The 25150-nt window shown below is 37.9% G+C and overlaps 1 protein-coding gene and 1 long non-coding RNA gene across 3 annotated transcripts in view; one reads left to right on the top strand and one right to left on the bottom strand.

Annotated features, from left to right (window-relative positions):
- Nucleotides 1-15520, bottom strand: part of Snca (synuclein alpha) — a 91882-nt gene extending 76362 nt beyond the window's left edge. Inside the window, exons 1-3 of one of the 2 annotated variants that reach the window (XM_021659358.2) lie at nt 15365-15520; nt 13164-13309; nt 5693-5734 (exon numbers count right to left, since the gene is read on the bottom strand). In XM_021659358.2, coding sequence (XP_021515033.1) covers nt 5693-5734; nt 13164-13284 — 163 coding nt within the window. In that variant the 5' untranslated portion in view covers nt 13285-13309; nt 15365-15520. Of the gene's footprint in view, nt 1-5692; nt 5735-13163; nt 13310-14457; nt 14687-15364 lie in introns of those variants that run through there. The other variant, XM_021659357.2, reaches the window with a different exon arrangement.
- Nucleotides 14272-20150, top strand: LOC132649687 (uncharacterized). Its single transcript, XR_009588169.1, has 3 exons — nt 14272-14449; nt 17546-17700; nt 18890-20150. It is a non-coding gene; the product is annotated as an uncharacterized LOC132649687 (long non-coding RNA).
- Nucleotides 20151-25150: the final 5000 nt, after the last annotated feature.

A 25150-nucleotide genomic window follows, 5' to 3' on the forward strand; every position in this document is an offset into this window, starting at 1 on the left:
GCAACAAGTGAATTGGATTTGGTTTGCATTGAAGCAAATGGACAGAAAACATCACAGCCAGGGACAGGGCCAAGTTGTCAGTATAAGTACCTCAGCAATATTGCAGTTTCAATGTCAACTCTGTGATATCACTTCCCAGGTTCACTTCCATTATCCCTTCTAGTATCACACCTTTAGTATTACTACTTTGATAGGTCAAAATTCAAAATTTTGCTAAATTCTTAACTTTTGAGCAGCACCAATGTGATATTAGCAGAAAATTTCACACTATGAACTACGTTACATGCTCAGAATTATTCTAAATATAGTGTGAAATTGCTTTCTGACAATATTTATACAGTACTTGAAATATAAATTTTATGTTTAGAATTTGGTTCCACGGCCAAGATGTCTCATGCACGCATTCCCACACCTAAGAGCGGAATGCGAAAACAAGTCCTTCCTTAAGCAGCTCCAACAGGGAAGCTCAATGTGTACATACATGCTCTTCATACATTTTGGAGACAAGCAATAGAAGAGAGCATGGTAGAGAAAGAGGATGGGTCTTTTAATATTATTTATTCATTTTTAATTGTATATATTGTGTCTGGAGGGGTCAGGAAAGTGCACATGTGTGCAAAGACACAGGATGGCAGAAGGTGGTGTCAGATCCGCTGAGGCTATAGTTACAGGAAGATGAAAGCCTCTCAACAATTTTTTAGCACCAATTGGGTCTTGAAAACCTAATTCTGATCCTCTAGAAGAGCAGCAAGTGCTCTTTACCACTGAGCATCTCTCCAGCCAAACAACAGTGTTAAGACAAAATTTCAGACACTTTAATGGGAACAGAGAATCTAGAATTTTAGTAAGTGTGAAAGTAGAGAAATTTACTGATTATACCTATATTTTATTTCCATAAAAATAATACGGTTATTTAGTATGTTTTTTAAAACTAGCTAAAATTCAGAGAAGACACTACAAATGGCTCAGATGAGATTCATAAACATGAATTTACTTACATATAAAAAATTTCCCATAACATACTAGAAGTATACCTAATTGCTAAGCCAGTCTTTCTTTGCTTCTCCCATGTATGTATATAAGAGAAATTCAAAATAAAAGGAATTTTTTCCCATTAATGACATAGTACTGTAGAAGACATAGAAGACACGAGATTCCACATTTTAAAATAATTCTAAGTTAAAAAATAAATAAACAAATACCTGTCTGTATTTGAAGCTCTACATCTTATATCCAGAAAGTCTGATGTCTCCCAGCCCTTATCCACATGAATTTTAAGTTTGCCTTTCATTTACTCTACAATCTTTTTTTTTTTTTTTTGCTTTTGCCTAAAATTTCAGAGTGTTAGGTTGTTTGAGTTCAAATTCTCACTGTATTTTTACACTTGTTTTTCTTCATGCACTCCTGAGAAGACTGTGTGAGGACCCTGAGGAGAGGAATCACACCATCTCAGCTATTCAGATGGCTTTTGTAGTGTGCAGATATCATGTCATCAGCCACAAATGCAAATAACTCAATGATGTGGGCAAAGAAAATAATTTTGGAAGGGACAATTTCTGTAACTGAAGTTAACTTGACTTGTAAAGACATGGGGTTTACCCGTTAAACCAGGTCTTAGGGGAAGCTTGAAGGTCATTCAGATTGCAGCAAGCATTTATGTAAGTGACTCTGTAGCTGCCTTTCAGGTTGGACCTCTATGAGTCTGCTTATGAACACCCTGACATTCTGTATGCTTCCTGAAGATCACTGGGTACTCATGTAAAGTTCAGGGCAGACCTATACTAGAAATATTGTTTTAAACATCACTGGAATCGTGCTGAATTCTGTGTTTCAGGTTATTATGTTATCTTCCAAGAATATGTTAAAAAGTTTTGCTTGAGAGTTTCTTGCTAAAACATCTCAACGTGAGGAAAAAATAGTTTTGCCTTTTTACATATTCATATTTTCTGCCAGACATAAACTTTATGTGCACACTTCTTTATATAAATATAAACCTTAATCTGTTGTTTTTAAAAACACAAAAATTGTGCAGTAAGTGTAATGCATATGTGATTCCCTTTTCACAATTTTAGTATAACAATAAAAAAGAACATCATAAAATATCAGTGCAGGGGTTGGAAAAATGGCTCTCTCTCACTTGCTGCTCTTACAGAGGACCTGAGTTCACTTCCCAGTACCCACATGGCAGCTCTGGAGAGGATCTGACACACTTACACCAATGCACATAAAATAAAATTAAAATTGAAAAAAAGTCAGTGTACAATAATGATAACAGATATACTTAAAAAGATAAATATAAACATCTGTAGGACGTTTTTTTTTATTTGTTTGTTTGTTTTTGCCTTTAAGGTCTTAACCTTGTTTTTCTAATCATTGGCATTGCCTTAGAAGATAAAAGTTGACAATCTTCATTCCATAAATGGCATTTATTTTTATGGCTATGAGTATTTGTCTCCCAGCCAATAGATGTAGTAGAACTCAAATTGATTTGCTTATCCCAATGTGTCAGTGTTGCCTATTTTTTATATGGACTCCTGTCTGATTAGAGCCCTTTTCCACCTGTTTCCGCACTGACTCCATCCCTCTGAAGTAACTGCCATAGCCTATTAAAACTTCCAAAGAACTCCTCCCTCCATAGCCCCATGCATTTTTGGCGATGTTTTGCTGGCTATATCTCAGTAGCTAGCACTGAGAATGTTACCATGATTTAACATGTCTTCCGATCTCTAACTCCATGTTTAAGTTCTTTAAAATCATGGGCACAGTTGTCTTGTTTCTCATAAAATGCAATAGCAAACATTTGCAAAACAGTTTTTTAATTTAGTAAAAATAACTTAATGCCTAACTTAATGTCCAAATTAATTTCAAGACTTATATTCATATATTATTTTAGTTGCTAAAATTAAAATTCAATAATAAAGTTATCATCATAAAGTAATAAAGTAAAAAGTTAAACAAAAATATTCATAAAATCTGACGCCATAGTTATATCAAATATTTATCTAAGCTTTCTCACCATTTATTTTTCATTTTTTTCAATTTATTTGTATTTTTATGCGTCTGAGTATTTGTCTGCCTCTACATATGCTCTATATGCATGCACTGTCCCTGGAGGCCGGAGAGGGTGTTGGATCCCCTGGAACTAGAGTTACAGATGGCCGTGAGCTGACAAGTGGGACGTGAACACAGGTTCCTGCAATCACATCCAGCGCTCTTACATGCTAAGCATACTCGGCAGAACCTCAGCTTATCTTGTCTCTGAAGCAACTTCAGAGACGTCGTGCAGTAAATCTATATTCTTATATCCCTCCAACATGACACATATATTGGCAACTGAAAGGGTGTCATGAGGTCAAAATGCCAAAATTTTAAGATCTTTCTACATTTATACGGAAGAATTGTCAGTATAAATAAGAGATTTTCTTTTCCTTAGATTTGGTAAGTACAAAAGTTATCATCAAGGTTTCTTGGTTTTTATCCCTGCTGAAGAAGCTAGTGGGGTGAACTTTGGAGGAATTTCAACAGTTGTGAATAATGACATAAGCTGTAGGAGTCTCTTGCTTCCTTGTGTAAACATTGCTAACAGGAACGGAAAAATCTACTGGGCAGGTATGATGCTCCTCTACTACGCATCTTATACCCCACACAATAAACCACCAACTCTCCCTCTTTTTTCATACTGAGGTGGTTACCAAAGCATTTATGCCTATAATTGAAATTAGGTGTTATATTAAATAATACCACTCCATAAATTAACAGATGTATTTATATTCAATGGGGAGAAATGGTACTTAGTGTGGCCTCTTTTTTACTAACTGTGGCAGTGTATTTGCTTTTATTCTACTGCCAGCGTTCTTCACTGGTGGAAAGGCAGTACATGCTGCCCACGCCCACGCCACTGTCTTTACTGCCTAACAGGGTCACTCTCAGTGTTTTGTGAAACACCACATTCATTTGATATAGTAAGTATTGGAAGGAAATTTCAGTAGTGAAAGTTTCGAGAGCTCTGGGCTATAGTATATTTTGTGTGTTTCTTTACTGTGGGACATTTCAATTTTTTTAAATAGACCAAAAAGAAAACACAGTATGTTTTCCACATTATAAAACTATGGAAATATAAGCTTGCTGACTATTATTCTTTAGAAAATATTTTAAAATGCTCTCTGTTGCATAAACTACTTTCTCTCTCTCTCTCTCTCTCTCTCTCTCTCTCTGTCCCTCCCTTGCTTTGCTTCTTCCTTTCTCCCAGCCTTCCTCCCTTGTTCCTTTCCTCCCTTTCTCTTGCTCTTCCAGCCCCACTCTCTTTTACACACAACATTAAAATTTGTGTTTCACATACTGTTGTTCTGGAGGACACTAAACATTTCCAAACTTGTCAATAGAGAGCCCTGCAGCCAGTCAGCACAGCAGACTGTGAACTCACCACTTGCTACCTGTGTTGCAAATAACATGGCTTCTCTCTCAACCATCAAAACTGGAACACCATTACTCTAGGGCGGGACTCTTCATAACACTCTTCACCTGTCTAATCTCTGTATCTTATTACAGTCATGTTTAAGTTTTAGCCTCTGGAAACCAAACAATCGGTTTACTCTCTCGTTGTGTATACTTCTAGAATAGGACTCTAGCAGAAAATTACACAGCATTAAAAAATAAACAAAAGTCTGAATCAAGGCACATTTGCATATTTCCCATACTGAATTAAGAGCAACATTTTCCCTGTTTCTATTTTACATACTGTTAATGGGCACTTGCTATAGTGTTAAAATGCAAAGGCTTCCTGATCTTGTCAGTTACATTCCTGATAGGTCTCTTTTCACTGCAGGAAGCCCAATGCAAAGTGAAAGCACAGTAGGAAGTTTGGCTACAGCCAAGCTATGGCAAATTGATTATATTTTTTTTTTATTTTCTTAGTTTTATCACTCTATTATTCATTTTCCTTCCTACCATCACTACATCATTTTTGTCATTTTGGCTCTTTACTATATTTTATTTTTGGCTTATTGAAATTCTTAAAATTATACCAAGTGACATAAATACAATATATATATGTATATTTTTTTTATAAAAATAATAACATATTCCTAAAGATATTTTTAAAGGACCCTTAATCACAGAGAAAATGTTCAAGACCATATAATTTATATATACTAAATACTACATATACTAAATACTAAAAACCATATACTAAATACTACAAACATTTTTACATCAAATATTTGAAGAAAGAATACAATCATTGCATTACATTTATTTAGGTGTTTGTTTGTTTGTTTGTTTTTATGTAGATACCCACATACCAAACTATTAGGATTAAATATGGTTGGCAAATTTTAAGCCATCATTCTTGGCCATTAGACGATTTGGGCTATAAATCTTTAATCCATACTTGACTATCTTAAAATACTTCATAAACAATAAGATTTAAATAAAGCCAGTATGCAAGGTACATTGGCACATGTCTGTAATCCCAGCATTTAGAAGGCGGAAGCAGATGCCATTCCAGCCTGTGCAGAAAGACTGTCTCAACAAACCAAAGTAAAATTTAAAAATAGATACATAAAAATAAACTGACCAGTGTTCCTCTATAGACAGTGGTTTTCACAGCTGCACTTTGAACCATAAGCATCAAGTGCAGCTGGCCTAGAAGGCCTTTTGAATATTGCCCTAGATAAAAGCCAACAGAGCTTACCTGTTGTCACTCCATGAACCACTCCCTCCTTCGTTTTAGAACCTAAAAATAAACCAAAGAAATTGAATATGTAAGTCTCAAGCTGTCCTTGAATTTCCAACAGCCAATTAAAAATTCTCAATATCCAGAAGTTTATGAACAAAGGTAACCTCAGCAGAAAAACAACAGCAAAGGCACACAGAAATCATGCAAGTGGGGGGCTAAGGAAAGCTGACAGAGGCCTCTCCAGGTGGAATCAGGTGAGTAATTAGCAGGCAGCAAGTTGCGTTAGTCATCAGTATGCAGTGACCATGCTGTTCCAGGGGATGAGCATAGGCAGCAACTGGACACTGTGTAGCTCAAAAAGCTACAAGGAACTTATTCGGAATCTGACTACACAATGTAAACATGTATGGAAACATCACAAGGAGGCTCACTGATAGGTAAAAGTTTGCGGCCTTCCTGTATCAGAAAAATGTAAAATTAACTTAAGAAAAGAAATAAAGAAAAAGATTTTTACAAAACATAATGACTTTTCATCCTTGCTTGATACTTAAATATAACCCTTTCAAACTAGGTTTGTACGTAAGATACTAATTTTACCTATGCCTTGGCCAATAGTAAACAAATAAATAATTTTTGCCCATATTATTAAAAGTAAGTTTGTAAATCATTTTAATCATAATCTCTGTAATTCTGAATTTTTCAGCAGAATTCACAACTTTCTTTTTTTCTTTTTATTTATTTATTTATTTTTATAATTTTTTATTAATTACACTTTACAACTTTCAAATTAAATGTTTTATTGAGAGCTGAGGTTCATCTGAAAAACTGTGGTTTTTGTATATACCAGAGACTCCTCTTCCATTCCTCTGTTAGTGGGAACCTGGTCCTGTTCCAAATGGGCTATGGTTGAGTAGTCAAATATACACGTGTATGCAGTATATCAGTTTTGTATGCTGACTCTGGTGTTTATACAGAAGTGACATCGCTGCAAATTCCTTTTATAAGTTTTTGAGAATTCTTCATGCACTGAATTTCACAATAAGAATGAAATAATGATTTGTGTAGGAAAATGGATGAATCATCATGTTAAGTGAAATGAGTCAGCTCACAAAGATAAACAGAGCATCATTTTTCTCACCCATATATGCAATACAGAGTGATAAAAAAGGGGCACAAAAGTAACAGGGCACTGCTGAAGATGTCGAGAGGTTGGCAGGGGAAAATAGAATAATAAAGCTGAGATTATGATCAAAACCCATACATACACTTTGAAAGATCATGTTGTACATACTTACGTAAAGATGTTCCTAAAATATAGTACCATGAACAGTGAGTATACACAATAAAGATAAAAAGCACTAATAACAAAGAAATATGAAAATGATCATCTCTGCAAACAATACAACACTGAGTAATAAAAGGGTGGATATAACCCTTGTATATTAAATTCATATGTGGAAGGATCATAATGATTCTCTCACTTTGTACGATTAATATCTACAATTTACACACACACATATATGATATATATACATACATATATATGTATATATACATATAAATAATACAAATTTTAAGTGAAAGCTATTTTCTATAGGGCTAAAGACATAAACATAAAGTACAGCAATGTTTCAGATGTGCAAAGACCTGGATTTGATCCCATTATTACCAAGAAAACAAAGAAGAAAGGAATGAAGAGAGTGAGAGAGGAGCGTTAACTAAAATAGTCCTATCTAGACACAGGAGATTGTAAAGGGTAAAGGAAAAATGAGGACATAAAAACTTAAAAAGATGTAGATCTGTGTATGGAAAGAAAGTTAACAATCTTTACTTTTTAAATGCACTATTAAAACAAACAAAAACCTCTTGCTAAATGTACAGAGTAAGTAGAAAAAAATAGAACAAAAGTCATATCATATCATATACATAGTTTAGTAGGGGCCAAGTGCTCAATAAATATAAAGCACAGATATCAACATATGCAATAATTCCCTGTACATAATTTATTCATGAATCAATTTCTTCCATTTTGTGAGAAACAGCATGACCAAATGCAATATGTGTGTTTTCTTTTTCAGCTTGAAGTATGGCAGGGCATCATCTAGGGAAGCCAAAGCAGACACTTATGCATGGCCGGAGCCTGGAGGCGAGGAGAGCTGATGCAGAAGCCACAAGGGAACACTCCCCACTGGCTTGCTCTCCATGGCTCGCTCAGCCTGCTTTCTTATAGCACCCAAACCACCTGCCCAGGGGTGGTGCCAGCCACAATGGGCTGAGTCCATCAATTAGCAACCAAGAAAAAAACCATCACTGACATCCCTATAGGTCAATCTGATGGAGGCAATTATTCAAGTAATATCTCCTCTTCCCAGGTAGCTGTACTTCCTGTCAAGTTAAGAAACCCTAACAAGTATATGAGGTAATTTCTAATTCCAAAATTGTTTAAAATTGAGATGTGCATTTCTACAGTCTAAACCATGTGATCAGTAAGATGACCTAAGTAGATGTACAGAAGTATGTCAAAGCATTTGCAAATATTTTGAACATATATAAGCATATAAGTGAAATCTGTATATGTCATATATAAAATTATCCTTTAGAAAGGAAAATATTCTCTACTTTAAAAAAAAGCATATGTAGAAACATTCATTTTGAAAATAAGGACTCCTCCCACGCTGAGTCCAGGTTTAAATCTTCACTTCACTAAAGAATAACCAAATCTACATCATTATCTTAGCAAAAGGATCAAAGGAAACTGATCAAGTAAAGCCCTCATAGCTGTTTAATGTGTGATACAGATTGGTGATGCTCTAGTCCTTACACATACACACATACATATGCACACACGTGGATAGACACACACACAGACATACACACTACATACACAGACATACACACTGATTATTAAGGAAAAGCTGAAGCTGCATAAGAAAGATGAACAAACAAGAAGCACCGCAGAGTGAAAGGCATACTTGTTAACATAAACGGACATGCTCTAGTCCTTTTCATGTGTGCTGTCTGCGTGTATTTCTCTGGCACTGCTTATTTTGCAATGTACTCTAGAGCTGTGAGAAGAAGCTGAGCTGTGCAGTGTATATCATCTAATAATGAATGGAGAAACTGTATAACCTGTATAACCAGGCTCAGGGCTATTACTCAAATTATTAAACATTCTTAGTCATTTATACGTATGTTGGGAAATAATAAAACTAATAATTATCTTACATTTTGCATATATTCTTATTTTTTTTGCAAAAGCAATGTATTGAGAAGTCAATGTATTGAGAATGTAGGCTTGGCATTTTCTCATTGCATATGCCTTAAGGGATGCAGATCTTTTCCATGTCCTACAAAATTGTGTCAGTTAGACTCCTCAGTGGTAGAGGGAGAGGAGGACATCAGGAACGACTGAAAGCTTGCATTGTGATCCAAAAGCAGGAGACCAAGAGCACACTGGACTGTTAGGTGGCTTTTGAGCTTCACTGCCTGCCCCTGTGACACACTTCCTCCAACAAGACCACACCTCATAATTTTTCCTAAACAGGTCCACCCACTGACAGCAAGCTGCTGAGCTGCTAAGTGGTGTTCTCACTCAAATCATAATTCTGAACGTCATGATTTGTCCCTGATAGTTCCTTTAACACGGTGTTGAGGTGATCTGACTTCCTCTCAGACAATGACTTCACATCCTCAGTATATGCTTACATATGCACCTCCAGACCGTTAGCTGAATGTATACTTTCTAGGACTACAGTAGAGAGAGACCACATCTGCTATCTCTATCTTGTGTCAAGTTGACAGACATTAACCAGCATATGAGGTAATTGTTAATTCCAAAATTATTCAAAATTCAGTTGTACAGTTCTACAATCTGAATAGGCAACCGTTTCTTCTATAAGGCAATTACTCCCAGAATTTGTCATTTTACTGCCTTGAAGTGCCTTCACCTCAGCTGGTCAGTTGTTTGTTTTGTTTGTTTGTTTGTTTGTTTTTGTTTTTCTTGTTGGGATGCATTTCTATAAACTATCATGTGGGTTCATCACCAGGAGACAAGATACAACACACCCACAGGTGTTGCTATTTGTGAGAATTGTGTGACAGATGGAAAGTGGCAACTCACTGACAAATTTCTGAAAGAAGTGATTTAATTTAGTCACCAGTTATAATGGGGTTGGTTATTTGTGTGATGATTTTGAGGGTGAAGACATAGCAGTAAAGTTTATAACTGTATAATCAGTCTTAATTTATGCACTGCAGTAACAGATGTTTAAATTATGTTGTTTGGGACAGGTACTGTTAAGGTCTAAGCTGGAATTTGAATATACCTCACAAGCAGTAGAGCAGCCTGCCTAAGAGAATGCTTCTCTTCTGTACCTTCTTCACCTTCCTACAACCTTTAAGATCATGAGTAATGGAAAGAAATGCTCACTGGCTGGTGCCTGGTCTGTCTTCTCTCCCTCAGCAGTACCTGAGATTTTGATATTTAGCAAACTCATGGAATGGCTGTTTAATGGAAAACAAATGATGAAGGTGCTGTATCTCAAACCAATTCCTGATCTTTGTCATTATAATCATCAGTTAAGTTAGAAGTGATAATTTACCTTCAGGTTACAGGTGATCTCTAAGTGATAATATACAGCTAAAAAGCAGGCGCTGGGTGTCACATAAGAAGCAAGATATGGAAGCTTCTGTGAGCTGAGGTGCCTGCCCTCACCATGTCTTGTCTTTTGGGATATTGCAAGGATTCAGAATAGAGGGAGCTGTGGGAAGCCCAGGTGTATCATTGTTTTATATGTTGACTATCTAACCGCATGTAGTAAGTCTCAGATGTGAGACATAAGAGTTAGATGTATGGCCTCTGCTGCTCACACGCAATGAAAATGAATTCGAAGGTGATTTTCTTCAACTTAAAAACTAACATTATATAAAGCATTTTTTTACTTTAACAAAGTTTATGATTTTCTATAACGCCATTGGGAGATTACATATAGTGCCATTGAGTTCTTTATGAAACTGAAATATGTGAATTGAAACACTGATTCCTCTGGAAGTTCTTCAATTACTTAAAAGGCAGTTATCCAAAGTATTTGTCATAAAGGAAGGAGATGAGGCTTCTGACAAGCCTCTTCAGCAATAAGTGAAATGTAGAAGTTTTATTGGACTGTTTCTAACCTTTTATTTTTCATCTTTTGTTTCTATGGTACAGAGATTGAACCCAGTGCTGCAGGCATGCAGACAAGCACTGTGTCATGAGCTATAGTGCCAGCTACAGCGCCAGATTACTCCCAGTCCTTCAGGTTAATTACCAATAACAGTGTCATACAGTGAATAAAAAATAAGAAATCATGTTGGCAAAATACCTGATGAGATGAACAGCTTATCAGACAATAGTCAAGGTTCCTAAATAGGAAAGTGCACTCAGTTACTGAATTTTCACAAAACCTTTGGAAAGTAATTGCATTTTTATGAACTATGTTAAGAAGAGAAGGAGGCTCAGAGACATTAAATAACCTCCTGGAGATCCTAAAGGTAGAAGTGACGTGGTTTGGATTAAATTTATGTTTGTATGACATTAAGTTGATAGCCCACATTCCTTTCACTTTTCTATAGCCTCTGAGTCAGTTCCAGCCTGTTGTGTTGATAAATAAAGACTGAAGCAGAGTCATACTGGTTACTACTGCCTATGGTTTCTTTCACACTTCAACAACAGAGTTGATTAAAGTATGTTTGAACATTAGCAGAAGCTGACAAAAATCTTAACTATATTCTTATCTTCACATATTACTTTTTATCCTAAATTCTATGCATGTGTTCAGCTTTTAAATTACACTCCAGAACATAATCGGCAATTGATTAATTACACATGTGTTAAATACAACAGACATTGATAATTTTAATAACATTAGACATATTTAAAAGTACACTTTTTGTATAATTGCCTCACAGCAAAGAACAAAACTAATAGTTCAAAAATATTTTATTTATGAAAACTCACATTTGACAATAAAAACAACCAAGTATTCTACTTGATAAAATCTGTTTATTATCCAGAAAGATTAATGTACTAAATTAATAATGAATAACTTGTAGAGTTACTTAAAATTAGTGATCTAAAAATAAGAAAGATATATTTATTAAGCAACTGAAGTAAAAAAAAAATTAGTTTCAAGTCTGTAATTGCAGAATGTGGAAGAATTGAGGTGCCCCAAAATCTACCAATAACTCATTTATATTCTGAATTCTGTCTAACACATTATACTTCACAGTTCACTGACATCTTTCTCTTACAATATTCAAGACTTCCTGAAAAATTGTTTTGAGGTAGAAAAAGAGATAATTAAGTAAATGTAAAAATAATCTAGGAAGAATGAGCAAAGATGATCTAGAAACCTAGGTGAGAAGAAGCAGTCACGAAAATGTTTGCAGGTGTAAATTTTTCCACTGATCAGCATGTGTAGATTTTTTTTCCACTGATCCCTCTCTTGATATTTCTCTGTGTAGCAACTCTGTCACCTCTGCCACCTGCTCTGCTCCTTTTCCGTCTGAGCATTTATCCTGGGCCTTCTACCAAGGGAGATGCCCTCCTAAGAAGGTGGAAATGCTCACAGAAGCCAAGAGAGGCAGGTGAGCTACCAATCTCTGTTCCCATGCACACCTGTGTCTCTGCTGGGGATGGGTGTATGCACATATGTGTCTACTCCTTCTATCAAAGTATTGGAAGGATTTGTAACATTACATCCAGTTTAACACAGGGAAAGACACAGGAAAGGGGGTGTTGACCTCTAGCTCAAGGAATACACTTAGGCAAAAAGGAACTAAGTATCTGTCTGCACAAACACTTCTAAAGTTCCTTGAGCCCCTGTGAACACACTAACCCAGTGATCCTCAAAGGGAGAACCACTAAAGAAAACTTGCTTTTTTTTTTCTATTTGGAGGCCAAAGTAGGCGTGTTTTCCCAGATATTAACCGAAATCATGCAAAAGTCTTGTTTTAAAAATTAGCAATTATTATCTATAGTGATGATGAAACTAGTCAAGGTCCCATGAGTACTTGAGGCTCATTTTATTTTCTTTTGTCTTGTTGTGGAGTCTCATGTAGCCCAGACACACCTCAAAGGCACTGTGTAGCTGGAGATGACATCCAACTCCTGATCTCTGGTCACTCACTTCCCCAAAGCTGGGATTACAGGCATGTGCCACCATGCTTGCTGCCATAAATGGGTTTGATTCAGAGGAATATTCTTGGCTATTTTCCCTAGATTGCCAATTTTTAAAAATTCAATGTAACCACACACAGTAACATTGAAAACTGAGATAAAACCCTAAGTAAATAACAAAGTTAAAATTCTAAGGAAAGAAAGCATTCTCCCAGGTTCACATCCTCTCACCCCCACATGCCCGTCACTCTCCTGGGAAGCAGTGGTGTGCATTCATCAGAAGCCACACACCAGCCATGCCAACTCATCAGTCACAGTGTCACTACCTACCTACATAGAGGACTCCCTCTTTTGTCTTCCCCGCTGCTTCTGCCACACCCTGCTTGGTTTTCTCAGCAGCAGCCACAACTCCCTCCTTGGCCTTTGAAAGTCCTTTCATGAACACATCCATGGCTTATGATGTATTTTGTTCCACGCTGGAGGACACAGAATACATTTCGAATTAGAAAATTTAGAAAAAAAGAAAACAAGACTAAAACAGCTAGAGTGGGAAGAGAAAAAAATTGAAAAAGAAATCACTGAAAAATCAGGAGGTCCCTCTTCCCCAATCCTTCCTTGTGTAAGCGTGCCCTCGTTTTTTGTTGTTGTTGTTGTTTGCTTCCTTTGGTTTTTGTTTGCTTGGTTTTTGGACTGGCCATGTGCTTGTTTGTGAGCTATTTCACTCAAAACTAGTAAAAAGTCATGCCGCTTAAGGATGGGATGGATCTCGATGGATCACATGACTGTTCTTACAGCATTTAAGAAGTGGAGTTACAAGGGTAGGTAGAGGGACGCCCTCTACCCCATCAAGTACCTAAGGCCCCAAAGAGGACATATTCAAAGTAAAAAACCTATCAGGAAAACAAGGAATGTAGGGGGTGGGGAGAACAGAGCTGGAGTCTGGGAGAGAGGTAAAAGGACCCAGAGGGGAGTCAGTCTTTGGAGAGGGGAGGGAGGGGGACTGCTCACTCCAAAGGAAGGGAACCTCAGGCCAACTGCCACAGCCCAGCCTTTCTAATCTAGCAAGACCTTCCACACACCACGGCTCTCTGCCTGCTATCTGCCTGGACCAGGCGCTGTCGATACCTGAGCTGTCTTCACTTCCGCACCACCCAACCTAGGAGTACTGTCCTCAGCTGGAATCCTCTAGAGGACCCTGCACCCAGTGCTCATTAACCCCTCATCACCTGTTGCCTTGCGTCCGATGCACTTTTAATTGTCATTGGCCAAATGCCCCCTCCTTCCTCTACAGAGAGAAGCTAGAATGCACCCCGGTTGGGGGATGAAAGTTGGATGATCACGTTCCACCCAACGCCCACCACCCAGCTTCCAGCACCGAAGACGAAACACCCTAGCGTTTCCGCTCAAAAAAGCAGATACCACAGGCAGCCTGGGCTTTCCTTCGGATTTGGGGAGGGTAGAAGGGCACATCTCCAGCGGAAGGAAAGCCAAGTGATGTACTTTCCACACGCTGGCTGGGTCCCCACCACTCAGGTAGCCACAGCTGATCTCCAGGCGCGTCGGGACTCCTCTTAGCCAAGCCTCTCCCGGAGCCCCAGAGACGCTGCGATCTACAGGTACTTACCGGCGCCCTCGGCTTAGGCAGAACTCCGATTCCTCCTTTTCCCCCCCAGGTCTAATTTCGACGGGAGAGGGAAGGAAGGCTTCGGCGGAGGAGCACCTGCTGGTCTCCCGCTGTCTGCTGCTGGGCGCTCTGGCTCCCTGGCTCCCCCCACCTCGCCCCCGCAGCTGATTTGTCAGCGCCTCTCCCCGCCCCTCGCCTGCCTCGTGCCTTCGCCCCTTTCCTGGGAGGCAACAGGATAGAGAAACGTGAAGGCTGCTGGTAGCAGAAGCACTGTCTCCGGGAGGAGAGAAGAGAGGGTGGCCTGAGCTTCACCTCGAGTTCAGGGCCCCCGACTTTATCGCGGCTGAACTTGAGCTGCCATCCCCCCAGCCCCATCCCCCTCCTTCCCTGCCTCCTCCAGTTCCCTGTTCCTCTCTGCACCCCCTCCTCCTGGACAGGCCGGGACGCCGACACCGAGACTGTGCGGAGCCAGACCCTGGGGACGGAGCACACACCCTTTGGGCTGCTTTTTGTTCACAGGGCTTAAAATTTCCATTTGCATTAACCCCGAAGGAGTCTAAAAGGGTTCTGGGTGTGAAGAGAAGCCGACTAGGGAAGAGTTACAGGTCGAGGAGGCAGAAGGCGGCTCAGCAAATCCTCTTTCCCACTCCACTATCACCATTTTCTTTTCCACCAATCAGCGGCTGCCAGACGCTGATTTTTTTTTCCCATCTGTGAAGCAAGGAATAAATATCCCCCAACCGTCGAAAAGCAGCTGCCTAGGGGCTTTTATGCTCTTGAAATTGGCTTCCCTAGAGAAGCACGTTACAGGATTTGGAGGGAACGCCTGTGGGATTCACCCCCGGGGACCGTCACAGGCAGTTTCTCCCTCCACCCCCACTGACAGGTAGACTTAAACACCTCTCACCTTTCCGACTCCTGTCTGTGAAACTCCGGCTGGACAGACCCTTCTAGCCCCAGCTCACACGCTATGCACAGGCTTCAAGACAATTTCTATGCTGCTTAACACATCTCCACTTGTTTGGAGTGGGCAGAATACCTCTGTCCTATAGCTGACAGATGTGAGAGCTAAGCTCCTCCCCCAGCGAAATGCCTTTCTTTTCTATTCTGAACTTGTGTTGGGCAGAATCAAGCAAAATCACTCTTTTACTGTATTAAAAAAAAAAGTTGTGGAAGGAAGAATGCTTTCTCCGATCATCACACCCATTTGGCTTCTGAATTCTGAATAATAAATAATAAAGTTAAAGTCTAAAAAAGTATGTGGAAACGTTGAGCAAGCAACGGGTTTTCCATGTTATTTAGAAAGAAGTAGGCAGAACTACAAATGCTAGGTAAGAGTAATTCATTGCTTAAGCACCACCTTGCATTCTTGGGGTCCTTCTAAAAATTAACCTTACCACAGCAGTAGCCAGTTGTGGTGACACACACCGGTAAGATTTGCTGAAGGAGGCAGAGGCAGGGGGATCACGAGTTCAAGGCCAGCCTGGGCTACACAGTAGTCGCACATTCCATATTTGCTTGAAATTAGAGGAAGAGGGTGGTGTTCCTGCAGGAAATAGGGTCAGATCCTGAGCCCTAGCATCCCCAACGAGATAAGACAAATAATGCAATACAGGAAAGGAGAGTTATTCAATGTGGCCACACTGAGAAGAGAAACAATAGGTCCAGTGCTCCCCAGGTTCATCCTCGGGGACCTTCTTAGAGAAGGTATGCAGAACGAAGGGTCCTGGTCAAGTGCGGTTCCAACCGACATCACTGTCCGTGCTCCAGTCCCTTCTGCAACGTGGTTTGACAAACTGTCTGAACTCTAAAATTTCTCCCTAGGAGACATGCTTTCCCTGTAATTGCCATGTGGCTTCAGCCTTTTCCTTCCTCCAGAAAATTCCTGGGGGACTTTCTATTTCTTGGGTTCTATTTTTCAATAGTTTGAAGCCAAATGAAAGGACACAAATATCTCTTTAGGATATTTCTTGCCAGGTTTGGTTTAGTTGAATCTGGAAGCTGGTTCTCTGGCTCTCAGTACTTGACCAATACCTTTATTTATAAAAGGAAAAGTGAATTGTGATGTTGCCTCTCCTCTGAAATTTTATTATGTAAAATATTCAAACATACATACAGTTGTGAGAAGGCAGCCACATGAGTATCACCAGCTTCCACAATTTTTCAAAGCATGACTTTGTGTCATCAGTGTGACTACTCTGTCACGGTCAGTTCCTCTCCTTACTGAGATTTAAGCTTTACTCATTTTTCCATCTGCAAACATTCCAGCACATATTCAAAGACATGATATGAGAGTAGGTAAAATATCAACAATGTAGATGATATTCTACATTGAAATAAATGTTATAGAGTAAACTGCTCAAATTTTAAGTATCTCCAAGCTTTGAAAAAAAATCCACAAAATAGCATAACTCACACCATTTTGAAGAGAGACCATTTCCTCTCCCAGAAGTTCCCTTGTACCCATTGTAAGGATGTATGTGTAGCTAAGCAGTGTTGAGGTGTAGTTTCTGCCATGAGCACTCTCTGGGCTCCCTTATGTCCAGTCACATGGTCTGACCAGTTGTCTGACCTATGTGAAATCTCAAAACACTAAAAGGAAAATTTTTTAGCATCTTGAAGGTTGCTTATAGCTCTATTTTAGTCTATGCATATTCATGAAGTATATGGCCTTTGTTTATGTCAGTCAGCATGACACGTTAGTTCAACCATGTCGCTGCATGAATCAGTAGCCTATTATTTCTTTTCTATTTTTTATTACTGCCAATAATGCATTTTCACAGTGGCCCATATAATTCAGTTGGCTGAATCGACTACAGTGACAACTACTTAATATATTTCCTGATATGACATATTGATAAGTTCACAGGGATCTCTTAAGCCCTGGACTTTCAGTTAAAGGAGAAATGAAATGACAACTACTTTAGGGCTCAAGAGCAAGCAGCAAGGGAATCAGTGAGATGGCAGGACAATGCAGCATAACTCCACCTCCGTGCACAGTGCTTTATGTCAGGCAAAGGACCGAGGCGCTGTGCCATTTAGTCATCACAAGGGGATAAATTCAGCTTTGTGTCACTTTTCCACACAGGGAAACTGTAGTTCCAAGAGTGCATTGGACTCAGATCACGTCACACTTAAGAGTTGGAAGTGAGAGAACCCGGCAGGCTTTTCCAGGAGCTGCAATCCTCTGTCATTATAAACCTCTCTGCGAAGTCTCCCAGAGCAAGGATGGAAAGGAAAAAAGTAAGATTCAGCAAATTGCCTTCAAATGTCAGTATGACCATGGACAATCAGGAACTTAAGTATCTGTATCTTTGGAGTATCTGTTTCAGTGTTCTTTAATTTTGGGAGACCATTTCTCTCCATTCACACACACACACAGGCACACACGCGCAAAAGACAGAGAAGACTAAAGAAAAATTGCAAAATCATTTTCACTGTTTTGAATTATAATAATTATAATAATTAATTATTTTGTTTCATTCTGTTTGATTCTGTCCAGAAAGCAGTGTAAACTTAGTAAGCAGTTGTTTAACTGTGCAGATGTTGGTTAAAAGCCACCTGTGCATTCTTGTCTCTGCATTTATAATGTAGCTGAATCCCTCTGTAAGAAGTAAAGGAACCAGACATTCCTACTGTCTTCTTCTTTCTGTTCTGCACCCTTAAGGATAGCAAAGCCTTTCTCTGAAAATAACTTTAAAACTTAAAGTCAATAGCTCGGCTGTAGTATAAGGAAAAGTGGCATAGTGGGAAATGTGGGTGAGATTTGTTCCCATGTGTTTCAAGCTGCTCAGGTGTGTTAGCTGCTTTTCCATGAATGAAATCCAATATTTAACCATACTAATTGCATTGACTTAACTGGGCTTCATCAGATAATTATGCTGGAGATTAACATTCTATGCTAATATATACTTAACCTAGACTCTCCTTGATTTCCCTGTGAAACGAATTAATTTTTGAGCTTTGCCCTGCGGTCAGCATGCACTATTACAAAGAAAGCAGAGTAAAATGCCATGTCAAGAAGGAAGCTGATTGTGATGAAGTGATTGAAAGGATGGAAATGATTGATTTACTGTGCTTAAGTGAATACAGAAATAACACACTTATTGTTGGGCTTCCTGCTTCTTAGTATCTGTCTGTCCCTTCCCCATCTTCTATAATTGCTTGAGACATGTGCTGTTGAGATCTGTTAGATATATGTAAAATATATATGTATCTTACAATCTTATGAAGGAGGTGCAGGAAAAAAGCCCAGAACATGCTTTAGAATGATATCATGTTTCATTTACAAAGAGTCATAAGCTTGAGACAGAACAAAAATGTTGCTCCAGATTAAAAACTAAATATTAATCAGTGAAGAGGGAATGTAGTATCTGAAGAAAATCTTTAATTTGACCTCAGTGCAATTCATATTATTTTTGTTATTTCACAGGCAGCAGAAGGTAATGAACACCAATGAAGAACAAATGTAAATTGTGACCACAGCAGGGCATACATATGAATAATTCAGTCGGTTATCTTCCTACACATCACAATCATTTTTGTAGTCCACTGAACATGAAGCTGTATACAACTTCAAGATTAAAGACTGTAAAACCAAACAGAAAATACATTTAATATTTTAGAATATAAGAAATTCATCTACTTCAGAAATAGAAAAAGAGCATATTGGTGAACCCCCAAAAATGCACTCAGCTCTGGTAAGCAGAACGGAATTCTGAGAGTAGGTGCCCAAGTTCTGCTCAGATGATAGACTGACCCGTGTGCCAGCAATCAGTTAGAGCTAGCACCTCACCTCTCTAATCTCATCTGTAAAACAGGGCAAGTATTTCATCTGTTATGTGTGATGTCAGCAATTGAGAACAGGTTCTTGCAAATGATTCAACTGGGTGCAATCTTAAAATAAGTGCACATTTTTGAATGTTTGATTTAGGGTATATGTCTCTGTATCTATAGGCACACACAACTGCAGTGCCCAAGGAGTTTAAAGGTATGAGATCTCCTGGAAATACAGGCTGTTTGAGCCTTCCGATAAAGGTTCTGGAAACTGAACTCACGTCTTTTCAAGAGCAGTTTGATCTCTTAATCACTAAATCATCTCTCTAGTATCTTGAGTACACAACTTTTTGGTGTGAGCTAGAAAACACTTCTATTCATTGTGATAGTTCTGAAATTCATTTGAAGCCATGTGCCATCTCTTATTTCATTCATAACATACCTGAGATGTCTGTTACTGCCATCAATAGTTTTGTCTTAATATAGTACATAAAACATTTCTAACCAGGGATGAAAGTTAATAGAACACAACGTCTAATATCTCAGGTGAGCAAAAGTGAGCAGATTAATGAGACAGATATTCTTTTCAGTAATATTTATGTTTACAAGAACAAAAATAAATATAAAATCATATCAAGGGAATTTATGTTTTGCTGACTGTATTGAATTGCTTATTATGCCTTTCAAGGAGAGAAAGAAAAAAGTCAATGAAAGGAGCATGTTTCTTATAACACAAGAAACTCAGAGGATATAATTCTTTTTACCTCTTTAGATTATTTGAGAATATAAAGTGGCATTTAATAGAGTTCCTATAATCTATTTCCTACAAAATACATAATTAGTACTGTCATTGCTTGTTATTCCATATCAAATATGGAGCAAGTTATTAAACAATTTAGAAAATAAAATTATGGACAAAGTAATTATTTATTAGTACGTAAATTCTATAGTTTCCAAATATAGCATTCTAAAGTCCATTTATGTTTAAGTTCCACTTCAGTTTTCTCATTAAAATACTAGTTATTATGAATATGCTTATATAACAATAAGAAATTTCGAGGAAGTTGCAAAGAGGCTGTGTGTAGTGACCATACAACATTTGAGAAAAACTAAAAGAATAGAGCTATGGATTCTTATTGTACCTGTCAAAACCTACACTACAGAACTAGAGTTTTTTAGATATGTAACTTCCTAATTTACAATAGAAGTATAGATGTTTTACAGACAATCTTTAATATATGTATGGCAAATAAAACTTATTTAACCATCTTTACATAATGTAATTATCCAAAGAAAAAACTCACTTATTTTACTCAAATGTGCACATTACCTTTTCAAGCAAAGAAATAGTTTATAGTCTTTAATGATATTGAAACAGAGATAAGATAGAATATACAGATAAATACATGTGCATGATATATACAATACATGTTTTATATATAAATAATGTGTGTATAAATAACTATGTAAAAATATTTAAAGAGAATAATAAATCTGTAACCTGCAAGCTGAAATAAAGCCTCCAAAGCTGCTTCTTGTCATGTTATTTACCACAACAGCAGAAAGCAAACGAGGATAGAAGTTGCTACTGGAGAGTGGGCTATTGCTGTGAAGAACCCAATCATTTTGGAGATTGGAGAAATGTAGAAGACTTTGGAACTTTGAATGAGAAAAGCAGATTAATGCTACGAGCAGAGATAAAAGGCTCTTTCTAATAGAAACTTGGAAAACAATAGTGCTGACAGTTATGAAGACTGTAGAAGCCTGAACAAAGGAATCTCAGGAGAACCGAGAATTTTAATAGCAAGTGGCTAGAGGCCATTCTTGTGATATTTTGGCATGGTATTTTGCCAACTTCTGCTCATGTCCTGAATATTTATCTGAGGATCAATTGAAAAGTAATGGGCTAATTTCATTGGTGGGGAAAATTCTAAAACAATGTAATGTTGAACTTGTGGAATGGTATTTCACTGATAACACTTACGCAGTTCTACAATGAAGAAGAACAACTGGGGTCGAAAGAAATATAAAAGATACAGTTGGAGGGAAAGAGGCCACTGGCATGATTATGTTAAAGCTAAGGCAAGTGCTAGAAGGAGGTCTGTAATTATTAGAAAGTTTTGTGTCATTAAGAACAGGCCTACATTGCATTGAAATAAAGGGAAGGGTGTCCTAAGGCAAGGCTCTACCCATTGAGGCTCCCAGCTTCTTAAAGAGAGCCAAGGTATTTTCTGCTCCTAGAAAGTGCCAGGGTCCATGGTAACCTGAGGGTGCAGTGGTGGCACACATACCTCACTGTCCGCCAACAGCCCACCAATGCACGTGGGACGCACGCAACACGGGCAACCATGCCTGTTAAGTGCAAAGCTAGCTCAGTGCCAGTGCAATCATGGCTATTGGAGGAGAAACTACAAACACAAATTTACTATACTAGCATGACCCCTAACAACAATCTATAAATATTTGTAGAAGAAAAGGTGACTGGTAAAGGAAATGAAGTTTGAATTTTGTTAGTAATCTTTAAAGTGAGTTTGCATTAACTTCACCATTCAGAGGAAAATGACTCGGAAGAAAATAAGTTCTTCGGCTATAGTCTGTTCAAAATTAACTTGGAGGTAGATTTCGTTAGGACTTGGCTCTTGACCTGATCTGACTCCTTGGAGGCATGTTGGTGCTGATAAAAAATGACTTTGGTATACTTAAATTTCCCTTAAGCATCTGAAATCCTGCATGTCCTTATGATCTGGTTACTCCGCTCCTTCCCAGGGCAGAAATGCTTGAACCCAGAATTGTTTACAAACCTTTGCCCACTTTTCTCCTCTGGTTTTGTTTCATAGTCTTGTATTCTCTTGTTTGTCTTTTTGTACACTTTCTCATGGAAGATCCGTTCTCAGAGGGAAAATAATGTTCATGAATCTCATAATTACTAAAGCATGAAAGGACCTTTTTTTAAGAGTTAAAGACTCATGGATTCTTCTCCCATTGTTTCAGAGAGGTCCTGAGACCAGGCAATGTGTGGCAGGGGCATGCTGAGTGATACCCTGAAGGGCAGGAGGCCCTGAAAGGTCATGTTTGTAAAGTTATGAAAATGAAGCCTCCATTGCAATAATATGCATTATCTGACAAAGAGCTCTGCAGTTGAACCAGTCCAAGAGAAAGACACATGTTACGAGCTGCAAATGGGGATCCTTGTAGTTATGTAATACTCTTTCAAGACTCCTTCTGGCTTCCAGTCTTGCTTTGGTCTGTTATTTTCCTGCTGCGCCCCCATTCTTCTTTTGGGCATAGTAATGTATATTTTGTGCCATTATTGTTCAAAGTTTCTCATTTTGTTTCTTATAGGGGGTTATACTTAATAACTGCCTTGAGTCTGAGAAGAGACTTTAGACCGTTAAGCATGTATTGTGACTGTAAAAGGCCATTTGAAGTTGTACTATGTTTTGTTTTATAATGCAGACATGGGCTTATAGGGGCCGGAGAGTGGAATGTGGTATTTTTGAATGAGAATGTGGTAATTTGAATAGCATTGGCCATTTGAACACTTGTTTCAAAGTTTGTGCTACTGTTTGGGGAGGCATAGGTGGTTCAACTTTGCTGGAGGAAGTATTGTCATGGGTTTGGACTTTGAGATTATATAGCCTCTTTTTACTTCCAGTTTGCTCTCTGTCCATGTTGCTATTAAAGATATGAGCCTCCCTCATCTTCTTGTTTCTGCAACAATGCCTGCTGCTTCTTTCTATGCTTCTTTGCTATGATAGACAGATCATATCTCTTGTCCCTATAGAACTGTAAGCCAAATAAATTCTTCCTTCTATATATTGCTTCAGTTATGCTATATTATCACAGCAACAGAAAACTAACACAAATGGCATCAGGCACAAATGCAGCAGTATAATCATGTGCATAACTGAAAAAGAGCTTTTAGTCAAAGAGCTCTTAGCCTTTTTTCATAAATGTCATCTTTAATTAATAATCCTATATGTGCACTTAACTAGGACAGTTCATAGCAGGAGTGTTTGTACATTCTACTTTTGCTTCAGGGAGACAAGAAATGTGTTTAAGAATATGGCAAGCAATCAGGTTTTCTGTTTCCACATCACACCTGCAGAATGCATCTGGTATCCACAAACACTGAGGCTTAGCCAAAGATGAGCAAGACTGAAAACTTTATAGCAGGGCAGAGCACATGCCCCCCTCCACTAGGAAAGGTTCAGCATCCCAAAGTCCAATCTCCAGGAAAAGGCTTCTGGATGAAACCGCTTGTTCCCATCCAAGAAAAAACATGCTCCTTCATTTCTATCGAGACAGCGTACAAACATTTCTTCTGCTCCTTCTTGCTCTAATAAATAGTGCCATTTGTAGAATACATTATAATTTCCCTATCACGATGGTAGGTATAGCCCACTTGTCTACTCCAGCCTCATGATCACAATATCCCGACCTCTCGAGATATTTTCTACTCTTCTCTTTCCCAAATAGACAAAATGAACTTAACATCTTTTTTAATAAAACCTAATAGCGTAGAAAATGTTACACCTTTTAAAGTGTTAATTAAAACTGGTGACAACTTTCCCATAAAATGTTTTCAAACTCTTTTGCCATCAGTGGATGATACTGACCACAATAAAACTTTCCAAGTGTTCAGATTTATTTTTAATGGATTTAATAAAGATAATTTGTGATATATAACTCACTCTGAATATGGAGTCAGTTACAATATTCATGCAAGAAAGTACTGTGTGTTGAACCAACTTAGAGATGATATAGCTCAGTCTCCCTCCATCCCTTTCATCTTAGTCTTTCACTTTGTCTTTTAAACTTACAGTTCATGATGATCTGTTCTTTATTTCAGGGGGAGAAAAATAAACTTTTTACTAAGATATTATTGAATTTTTTTTAACCCAGACACCTATAACTGTCATCACTAATACTACAGTGTTAAGGGCTTAGTTGAATCTCATCAAATTAGCCTCAAATACAATAGCCTCAAAAACTAAAATATCTTGGAATAAATCTAACAAGGGAAGCAAAATGTTTCTACAACGAAAATGTTAATAGACCAAAGAAAAAACTGAAGGAGATGCCATGAGCTGCAAAGACTGCCAATGTTCATGGATTGGCTAGGATTTGTACTGTCAAAATGATCCTCCAATCAAATGCAATCTACAGATGCAATGAAATTCCTATCAAATCTTCAAGCCAATTCTTCAAAAATTTTGAAAAAGTAATTTAATGTTCATATAAAAATAAAATATCTAGGTAGCCAAAACAATTCTGAATTAAAAAAAAATGTTGGCAGTATCAGCATACCAGTTTTCAAGTTATATTACACAGCCATTCTGATAAAATCTGCCAAGTGCTGAGTAGAAACAGACATACAGGTCAATAGGATAGAACTTAGGGTAGAAACATAAGTCCACATCCTTAAACCACCTGATGTTTGACAAATAGTTCACAACATACACTGAAGAATAAACTATATCTTCAACAAATTGTACTTGCCAAACTGGATAGCAACATATAGAAAGATGAAACTAGATTCTTACCCATCACCTTATACAAAATCAAACTCTAAGTCGATAAAAGACATCAACACAAATCTGATAACCTGATTCTTTCAGAGGAAAAATGGAACATACCTACTTCAACTTATAGGTCCAAGAAAGGACATGCTGAAGAAGCCTAGAGTTCATTTTTCAGCTCTAACTGAAAAATGGAGCCATAAAACTCAAAAGCTTCTGTAGAGCAAAGGATGTCATCATTTGTGTAAAGATACAGCCTAAAAAATGGGGAAATTTTTGAATTTATTTTTAGCTACATGTCTAAGAAAAGACTAACTTTTAGAATATACAAAGAACTAAAAAAATAAAAAATTTAAACATTGTGAAAACATCCTAATTAAAAATGAACCATTGGA

Source organism: Meriones unguiculatus, chromosome 21 (genome assembly GCF_030254825.1).
Source record: "Meriones unguiculatus strain TT.TT164.6M chromosome 21, Bangor_MerUng_6.1, whole genome shotgun sequence".
Classification (NCBI taxonomy): Eukaryota; Metazoa; Chordata; class Mammalia; order Rodentia; family Muridae; genus Meriones; species Meriones unguiculatus.